General features: G+C 49.8%; 2 protein-coding genes across 2 annotated transcripts; both read right to left on the bottom strand.

The window, feature by feature from the left end:
- Positions 1-598: 598 nt before the first annotated feature.
- On the bottom strand, positions 599-2,688 carry LOC141813649 (uncharacterized). The gene is made up of 3 exons (XM_074701617.1): positions 2,048-2,688; positions 1,534-1,881; positions 599-1,435 (listed from the first exon to the last, which is right to left on the bottom strand). The coding sequence occupies exons 1-3, from the start codon at positions 2,549-2,551 to the stop codon at positions 755-757; spliced, it is 1,533 nt and encodes a 510-aa protein (XP_074557718.1). The 5' UTR covers positions 2,552-2,688; the 3' UTR covers positions 599-754.
- A 4,785-nt stretch (positions 2,689-7,473) lies between these two features.
- On the bottom strand, positions 7,474-9,881 carry LOC141813641 (indole-3-acetic acid-amido synthetase GH3.8-like). Its single transcript, XM_074701605.1, has 3 exons — positions 9,368-9,881; positions 9,174-9,275; positions 7,474-9,076 (listed from the first exon to the last, which is right to left on the bottom strand). The coding sequence occupies exons 1-3, from the start codon at positions 9,706-9,708 to the stop codon at positions 7,681-7,683; spliced, it is 1,839 nt and encodes a 612-aa protein (XP_074557706.1). The 5' UTR covers positions 9,709-9,881; the 3' UTR covers positions 7,474-7,680.
- Positions 9,882-10,111: the final 230 nt, after the last annotated feature.

Below are 10,111 nucleotides of genomic sequence, written 5' to 3' on the forward strand. Positions count from 1 at the left end.
TCTCGCATCACTAAAATAAATGTGCTCCAGAGACCAGAGCTAGGTATTTGAATGAGGTGATCAGAAGCACATGGTGGCCTTCAGACCCCGAGGCCACTTGCGTCTTCATGCCTGCCTTGCTTTGGGCCAAGGCAACCCCTGCCTCACTTGCACCTGAGCATGAGCTGTGTTTACTTTGTGGATCACTAGGCTTCAGATGCTGTCACCAAACAAGATCAAAAAGATAAAGCTGCTGCAGAAGAGGACAAGATCAGGATGATTTCAGCACCCCCACAAGATTTGCAGAGAAGGCAACAAAATGTACAGCTAAGATCTGTCTGCCAAGAAAGAAAAAGAGTTGTTACAGGCATTCATTAAATAACTGATGAAGCTTGTTTTACATGGCAAACTATGTTTTCGATCAGGATTAGACTCACCGTCGCGTTGTGAAGTTTGAGATCTTGGAGAAAAGGTACATGCTACGCATAGTGACTAAATTGTGGCAGTTTCTGAACATAAGCATGGAATTGTTTGATTCAGAAACAGAGAGTAGTGGAATGCAGCAGAGGCTGAAGAAAAAACGATATTGTGCCTCTGTTCGCAACTACACAGTTAAATCTTTAGCTAATGCTTTATCCTTCTGCATTCAGAGTACAAAAATTCAGCCAGGCCTTTTTGACAATTAAGACCTGAGAAAAATTATGCTCTTATTTACAGAGGAAGCAACACAAAGATGAAATTACTATCTAGAACTGCAGTGATCCATTGCCCGTGGTCAATTACTATTAACAAATCGATCAGATCCTTGTTTGAGGACGTGACGCTGCGGCACTTCGATTCTCCAAACGATTTTGTTGTCGCTCGGATCCTGCAGCTTCTCCACGGGCATGGCGGCGACCTTCGACCGGACGCCAATGCTGCTCCTGCTCCTGATCCTTTCTGCCTGAGGCTGCTCGCAGGCGCCGCTGATGGAGTGGCGCCTTATCTCGGCAGGGGGGATGAAACACTCGACAGAGAGGCCTGGCACGTTGAACGATACCTCTTCGATGGTCCAGACCTCCTCCATCCTCGTCTTGGTGTGGCTCATCGCCTCCTCACCGAACCTGAACAGAGTCACCACGGAGCGCCCGGAATGGGCGATCATTACACCCTCAACGGCGCGGTAGTCCTCGAGGAAAGAGTTGATTGTGGTCTCCCAGTAGACGGCGTCACCGCCGGTGTTGGATTGGATGCGAGTGAGGTGGGAATCTTCCAAGTGGACCAGGAGCCCTGTCCGCTGGCTGAAGTAGCCGAATAAGACGTGCCGGATGATCTCTGCAGGGCCTTCGCTTCGGGCCTTGAGCGTTTGCGGATCAGCGGAGAGCTTAAGTATGAAGCAATCCTCCCCGTTGATCTTTTTCTCCCCGATGCAACGTGCACTTGCAAACATGCTCGCCGTGGTTAAAGGATCGAGGCCCTGTTCGAAGAAAGTCCCTCGAGTTCAATCAAAGATGAAGCAATTGTTCGCTATGGAGGAATGCAGGAGCGCAGGTGATGTCTATAAGAGGTTTATACCTGGAGGGCGCGGCGGAGTGGGCGGACAGGGCCCTTCGCAGCGTGCGCACCGAGCCAGGGAGTGTGCCGCCAAACGATCTTACCGTTGGAGCCGGCGTGGACCTTGCTTCCGCCGACGGCGAGCTCGACGTACCACATGTCCGGGGCCATTTGCCAGAGAACAAAGCTGCCGGACTCCACGGCGTTTGCGCCACCGCGGTTCTTCACCACTTTGGTTGGCGTCTCGAACTCTGACGCCAGCATCTTCACTTTTCCCATCGCGTAAGCGTTGCGGATAGAGCTTTGCAGCTTGAGACCACCCGATGCGGCTGTATACTGCTGCAGTATGTACTGAGCCGATGAAGTTTCCTGAAAGAATAAGGAAGCAGCGTCAAAATGCGGAGACCGTAGAAGGAAATTAAATCACGAAGACTGCATTTTCCAAAGCGAGCTTGCAGTTCTGCCCTGGATCAAGATGATGACAAGAAAATCCAGTGGAATAACGGCATTGTGGAAAAGCAAGATCTATGCTTACAATGGGAGTGTCTTTAATGCTGAGAAGCGGGAGAGGATCGACGGTACTGACGTGAAGGGGAGCGAGCGGCGCCCCCATAACCCCGAGCAAGAGCCGAAGGTCTGAAGTGCCAAACGAACAACCGGTGGCGGCAGCCGAAGAGGACGTGACGGAAGGAGTCCGCGACAGCTGGCCGCGGACCCAGTGACCCCACCCTTCCCTCCTCTGACTTCCAACCTCCTCCGGCGCGTCACCGTCTGGGCCCTCCAGCAGAGGCGACAGTGCCTCCCCTACGGGCCGGAAGCTCGACGATCTCGCCATCATAGGCGCCTCCGCCAGCGCCTGATCCAACGGCTGGTGAGGTTGCCTCTCTCTGCCCTGCCCCTTCCGCCGCCGCGGGTTGATCAGAATTGCTCCCGAAGAGGATTCGCTCTTCGCCGCGAGGCTCTTTGTCCTCATCCGCGCCGGCGACAGCCCCCGCACCACTTCCTCGAGCGTCGAGAAGAACCCGTGTTTCTTCTCCATGGAATCAACCAGCTTCCTCGCTCCGACGCCTCCTGCAGCAAATCTACCGACCAAACGGAGATGGTGGAAGGACGGCAACGCGAGATTTATTCTCTCGAGGACCGATAAGGAACCACTGCCACTCCACTGCAGCAAAACAGAGCTGTCTGAGAAGAAGAAGAAGAAAGGCAAGTCGAGCAAGAAAACCAATAAAAGCAACTGAAAGAGGAGGGCAAATTGTGAATTATAAAATATGGAAGGCCAAACATGGAATGTGGCTGTTGAGTGCCTCGGTTCACACGAATACGGACAAGAGTTTCTCTCTCTTTGAGGAGGATCCGATCACCGTCAGTGCCATTATCTTCCCCTCTAAAGAGCAAACGGCTTCATTGAAGCCCGAGGCGATGAGAAGTTCAAGTGACCGCAAGTGAGCGGACTCGTCCGTCAGCTCTCGGCGGTGAGCCACCAGCGGGGAGCAGCACATGTGCGTGCGGCGCCTCACTAGACGGCGCCGTTACTGGAAGTTTCATTTCGCGTTGACCGAGGACGGCACGGTGACGGAAAGTAGACGGCCGATGCGGCACGTGACCGGCGGAGATTCCTCTTTTGCGTATTTAATTTCAGCATCAATGTATAACGTTATACAGTGCGACGACAATAAAAGATAAAGGGCAAGGGACCATAATCTAATCGACGCATCTCGTCCGTCCAGGGCGGTTCGGACGGCGGAGGAGCTCGAAGCTCGCCGACAGTAAAGATACAAGCTGATGATGGTGCGCACGTGACCGGTATCTTTGACGGTCGTCGTCGACTCGACCTCGTAAATGGCGCAAATCTAATTCACAACGATCAATTTACTCGATCGTTAAGCCTGATCCAATAAATTCTATTGGATCAGGAAACAGAAAGGCCGAAGCACAAAGTTGACCTGATTCGAGATGGATAGGGCAGCTGAGCCTGAGCCATGGCCCCATCAATCACAAAACGAACCTCTTAAGATCTCACTGGATATTTGTTTTGCCAGTCAATCAAATGCTAAGATAACACCGGCCCAATAATCGACGTTTAGGAAACATATTGTAGTAAATTAATAAGAAACAAACAATGAATGACTGTTCACCGCAGAAAAGCAGAGAAATCCAGCCAAGAACACAAACAAAAGTAGATTAGATTCAGGTTCGTATATATAATTAGATCCATCTGTCTTTATCATAAGTTTTTCCTTAAAAGAAATGAGAAATCTGCAGTATCCAGACTTTTGTTAATTGCAGAATTAATTAGTGGATTCGGTTCTAGCTAGATCCGCCTTTATCGCCTTATTCATAATTATCCAAATTCTTTATGATGCAGACATCCTTATTGGGGCCGTTCATTAAACAAAGTGGCGATCGCCAACAAAGTTCTCTTTACCATGTGGCTTACGGATCCTTCGAGTTCTATTGGTCAGTCATCAGTGGGTGAAAGTTGCATAGTTGTGAAGAATATGCTTCGATGGCGCTTAAAATTATTTGATACGTGATCTGATTGAACTTCAGATAATTTTTTATTACGATAAATTGGCGAATTATTTGATCGAAAAATATTTTAAAAATAAAATATAAATTTGATCTACCAAAACGATCCCTTATGCGAACTCACATAATTCAAAGTTGATAGATAGTATTATCACTCCGTGATCTGGTTTGAGATTAAGGATGAGTTGATTTCTTAATGTATCAGCTGTTTTGATAAGTCAGATATGCGTCGAGTTAGCTCTTCTCGAGTCGATTCCTGTCGGATTGATTTCTGTTGAGTTAGCAGCTATCTGATGGAATAATGCAAGATCTCCTATGGAAGTCTCCTACCGACGACGATGACAGAAAGAAAGAAGTGTAAATTTTGAAGGAAAATTGAAGAGAGAAAAATAACACAAGTGAAAATTAACAATCTCTAATGTCATTCTCTTAATATTGTGTTATCGGATCATGCTTGAGCTTGGTCGCGTGTCAGGTTGACTTGAATTGAATTAGAAATAGTTGGTTCGATTTGATCCGAGTTCGATCATGAACTGATTGACTTGACTCGAGATGGACTACTAAGCTTGCCACGTGCGACCCCTGTTATTCCCGGCGTATCACTCCGGTTTAACATTCAAGTACTCATTGTATCTGAACTAATTCCCACGAATTTCACGAGCCATTCCCGCAATTTCTTGACCACAGGAAAGTCAAACTAGATTAAACATTTATCCCCAAACGCAACTCCGCCGAATAGCGCTCTAGCAGAGTCAACGTCTGACTTCCATTTTACTTAGTGATCTAGATTCTGATCGAATTCTAACACTGGCTAAATCCAATCCACCACCCACTTGTTCGAGATTGAGTCCAGTTCTCGTGGAAATCTAATTAGATTCGGCGTCACGTTCACAAAATATTCGGGCAAATCTAATTTGATGCAACTGGTGTTAGAGTTTCAATCAAACTCAGATTTGCTTTGTTTAGAAAGTCCCTCAAAATCAATTGGGCCTCTAAGAAACGGCAATTAGAGACGTGACGAGCACTGATGAGATTTTATTCCTTCATTCTCAGGTTGATCTCTTTCCCTCATTTTCCCACACTGTAAGATCGTCTTCCTTCATTTCGTGGACATTAACACTGATTATGTTTTGGCTGAAATTAGATATATATATATATACATATAGTTATGGCATCACATAGTTGAAAAATAGAAAGGAGAAGAATCATTAAGAAAGATTAGATAATATTTGAAGAAATAAATAATTAATAAATCTACACCTCTGGTCCTAATGATAGTCGTCTTAAGATTTAGGACCTAACCTCTGCACCCCTTCGCCATCACATGTCAATCTCATCTCGATTTCGAGTCTTGATCTCGAGTTCTAGCCTCTGCATCAGCTCGGCATCATGCGCCGACCACCATCTCGGCCTCGAGTCTTGACCTCGAGTTTCACTCTCGACATTCACTTTGAATCGTGCACCGACCCCATCTCAGCCTCGAGTCTTACCTCGAGCTTCGATCTCGGCGCTCACTTGACATCACGCGTTGACCTCATCTCGGTCTCTAGTCTCAACCTTGAGTTCCAATCTCGGCACTCACTCGGCATCACGCACCGATCCCATCTCGGTCTCGAGTCTTAACCTCGAATTTTGATTTCGACACTCAACATCATCTACACCATCTCGGCCTCGAGTTTCGATTAACATCACACGCCGACCCCATTTCGGCCTCGAGTCTCGACCTTGACTTTCGATCTCAGCATTCACTCGACATCACGCACCGACCCCATCTCGACCTCGAGTTCCGCTCTCAATACTCACTCGACATCACGCGTCGACCCCATCTCGGCCTCGAGTCTGGACCTCGAGTTTTGGTCTCGACACTCACTCAGCATCATGTGCTGACCCCATCTCGACCTTGAGCCTGCATCTCGAGTTTTGGTCTCGACACTCACTCGGCATCACAGGCCGATCCCATCTCGGTCTCGAGTCTCGACCTTGAATTCTGATCTCGGCACCCATTCATTATCACACGCCGACACCATCTCGGCTTCGAGTCTTGATCCCGATCTCTCGGCACTCACTCGGCATCACGTGTCGACACCATCTCAGCCTCAAGTCTCGACCCCGAGTCTGGTCTCGGCACTCACTCGGCATCACGTGCTGACCTCATCTCGACATCAAACCCAGACCTCGAGTTCTCACCTCGGCACTTGCTCGACATCATGAGCCAACCTCATCTCGGTCTCGAGTCCCGACCTCGAACTCCAGTCTCGGCATTGGCTCGACATCACGTGCCGATTTTATCTCGACCTCGAGTCCTAACCTCGAGTTCTAGCCTCGACATTTATTCGATATCACGTGCCAACCTTATCCTGGCCTCAGATCCCAATCTTAGAGCATGCTTAATCTCAGGAATCGGTTGGCCCACGCAATTAGGCCAGGGAGTCTAAGATTGTTTCTTTCGAAAAAAAAGAAAATATCTCCCAAAAGACATGGACGATCAAAATATTTCTAAAATTAAAACGAGTATTTCAGAATATTTCTTAAACGAACGCTAATATTTCGGATATCAACTCTATAAAAGGTTGCTCATACCTATGACACAGGTATGTGCACATCAAATCCTAATTTCTCCAAGTCTTTAAACTCCTTTATCAGCAAAACCCTAACTTGAAAGTGGGAATGACTTGCCTCCATCCCATCACCATTTTAATTCTGTTTTTGAATACTTTTCAGGTCTATTTATCTTTTTGGATGATTATCTTCGAGAAACATGCATGTCAGTAGTTCATGAATCGATGACTTAATCATTCACGATGTATTGACCGGAAAATATATATAGAGGAGAGGGATAGGATGCCAAAAAAAAAACGAAGATATATAATCGGAAGAAGGATGCAAAAAAAAAACGAAGATATATAATCGGAAGAAAAAAAAAGTAGATGCATAGTCAATAGCGAGGTGATCCACTCTTAATATTAACCAAAATTCTGAAAATGGATTAAGAGATCTAACTATGGTAGGACATATGACTATAATTCAACGATACATCTTTTATGGATTTAAACTTATCCATTCGTGAGGAGATGCATAAATTGCAAGAGAAATGTTCTTCTCACTAGGTACAGATTCTTTTATATTTGATATGGATCCAATCCAAGATCAACAAAACTATTCGTGTTATATTCTAATATTGAATTATAATTTGCTTTCGGTGCCTCCAATGCCGTCGTTAGATGCTTATGATAGTTAATACTGAGCGTACGGCGGGAGCAAAATTATTTAGCATAGACCTAATTTTTTTATGATGTGGATATATAAAAATAATCATAGGAAAGTCATAAGAAGTTAGCCAATAATATAAATAGAATTGGCGTTCGAATTGTAAGGAAAATTATGTTAATCCGTTCGGTAATTGGATGGAGCATGAGACAGTGTGCCAAATTATTTTTCATTAACTATTTAACCATTACACGTTGGCTACATTAAAAGCATAATCACAATGCTTCACTAGAGTAAAAGAAAAAGAAACAAAAAGAAGGGATAAATCTAAATTTACTTAATTAGGTTAAAAAAACGAGAGGTAGGTCAAGCGTTGACTACCTTTTCGTTCGTTTCATATTCCCTTTCTCGATGCAGTCGGGCGGTGTCTCAGTTTCCCGGACGGCGGTGCGGCGACCACGTGGGCGGCGCGGGGCTGAAGTGGGTGGAGACGACGCGGGAGTCGAGGAGCTCTAGTATTGGCGGGAAGGTGACGCAGCGCGGCACCTTGTATTGGTTGATTGATGCTCCCCTTGAGATGGCGTAGTCCATCAGCTCCTCAAACGTGCCGCCGCGCACCACGCGGATCTCCAGCGGCCCGATCGACCCGTCAGCCATCCGACTCTGCCGGTACACCGAGTTCAACGCCTCCTCCATCGCCAAGCAGCACTTCTCCATCACTCCGACGTGCGACAGCGCTTCCAGCGCGTCGGCGTCGCCGGAGGCCCCCTTGGCCAGAAGCTCCCAGTAGATGACGTAGTGGCCGGGGATGGACTTGGTGTAAGCGTGGCTCGTGTACTCCACCACGGTCGCGTCGTAAGGCCGCAGCAGCGCCGACGCGCTCTCCACCGCTCGCTGCAGCTCCGCCTCGTCGGTCTTGTCGGACTCGATGCTGAGGAGCACGTTCTTGCGGCGCACGAACCGGAACTGCGGCGCCGCATTGTAGAACCCGGTCACCCGCAGGATGTCTCCGACCCGGTAGCGGTTCAGGCCGGCGTAGGTGGTGATAACCAGCTCGTACTCCTTCCCCGCCTCCACGTCCGCCAGATCCACCAGCTGCTGGGCCTTGTCCTGGCCGTGGCCGTCGCCGTGCGGGAGGAACTCGAAGTAGCCCATGTTGGGCATGATGGTGTAGGAAACCTCTGAAGGTTCGCATATGGGCCGCAGGTTGAGCCCGAAGTAGCACTCAGAGGAGGCATACATGGTGCAAGCCATGGGGAGGCCACCACTGTAGTACTCCAAAGTGGGGATGTACTGCGCCATGGCACCCGTCACGATCACGTCGAGGTACTTGGTGCTGGGCCAGATGCGTGTGATGATACCGGCCCAGTCGCCCTTGCTGCACTCGGCCGCCACGAACCGGGCCAGCGCCGGGTCCGGTTCGCGGAGGAGCTCGGCCACGGCGGCGCGGACTGAGGGATCGGTTACCTTGGCGGTAAGGGAGCCGGCGGCGATGTCGTTGGAGAGGTCCTGCCAATGGAGCTGCAGGAAGCGGATGGCTCGGAGGAGGCCGGAGGCGAAGACGGCGCCAACTCGGAGAACGTCGAGGCGCTGTAGCAGGCCGCAGAGCATCTGAGCGTACATGCTCTGGAAGGCGTCGGCGCAGAGGATGGCGGCAGTGGGGCTTGTGTACACGTTGTACGGGTCGTATGGGCGGCTTTTGAAGTGCTCGCTCTTGTAGTAGCTCGTGAGAACCGGCCGTGCAGTCAGCCCGCCGGGGGTCTTCGTCTCCGATTTCACGAAAAGGAAATAGAGCCCCTTCCCCTTGTCCAGCCCCGGGACGTAACTGTTAAATTGAAATTTTGCCCAAACAAAGTTAATCTTATAGATTTGCACTGATTGATTAATTATTTCTTGAAGAAGACGAGTGGGGCGAAATTTACAGGTTCATCACGGGCATGAGAAGGCTGTAAAGGAGCTGCCGACGGTCGAGCTCTTCTTTGATAGTTGGCATCAGCTTCCTCTCGCCAGCAGACGTCCCGGAACTTTAAATTACATCCAATTTAGCCTCGCATTCGTGCGTGATAAACAAAAATCCCAATTCGGAGGAAACATGGAAGATCGATAATAAATGTACCTGGTCAGGAACTCAGAGATTGGGTGGGCGGAGAGGATTGCGGAGCGATCTCCATTAGCGATTCTCTGTATCTCCGGCTGCAGGTCCTCGTAGGTGACCACGGGGACCTTGCCCTTGAAGGTGGCTCGGTCGGTGGCGCCGTCGAGCCCGTACCTCCGCAGGTACTCTGTCTCGGCGTTGCGCGTCAATATTTCCGCCAGCACCTTCTCTTGCACCGCGTCCGTGTTCGCGGTCATCTCCTCGATGAACATCAACTTCTCCGCGTCCTTCTCGTTGGTCGGCGGCCCGAGTTTGACCGCCGCGTTCGCGCTCGCCTCTGGCACAACCGTCTCCACCGCCATTTCTTTTCACAGAGCTTGGCGAACTGCAGTTGCAAGCAGCAGAGAGAGCAAGCGCTGTGGGCTGGAAGAGGGGAGGGAAAGTAACGGAAGAGGAGGGATGGAGAGGTCGTGGCCAGAGCGGAAGGCAAATTTATAGGCGGAGGTGATCGTTGGATGGGCGGTGGCCCCGCGGACGGACGGAGAAAGAGGCCCTCGTCAGGCCGTGTAGGCTCTGTACGCGACACCGTGGGCCCGGCGGTCGCGTCGTGACGTGGACACCCCTCGACCGCGAGGGCCCCCACCACGGGTGACCGCCTGGCAGGCACCTGTCTCCGTCCACCTCGACACCCGCACGCATGGCGCTCGCCGGACAGCCATCTCCGGCGTCCGGCGATCCTGCCAGCGTTCCGTCGCCCCCGCGACG

This window comes from Curcuma longa, chromosome 1 (genome assembly GCF_044706935.1).
Source record: "Curcuma longa cultivar G26 ecotype Majalengka, Jawa Barat chromosome 1, ITB_CL_G26_1.1, whole genome shotgun sequence".
Lineage (NCBI taxonomy): Eukaryota > Viridiplantae > Streptophyta > Magnoliopsida > Zingiberales > Zingiberaceae > Curcuma > Curcuma longa.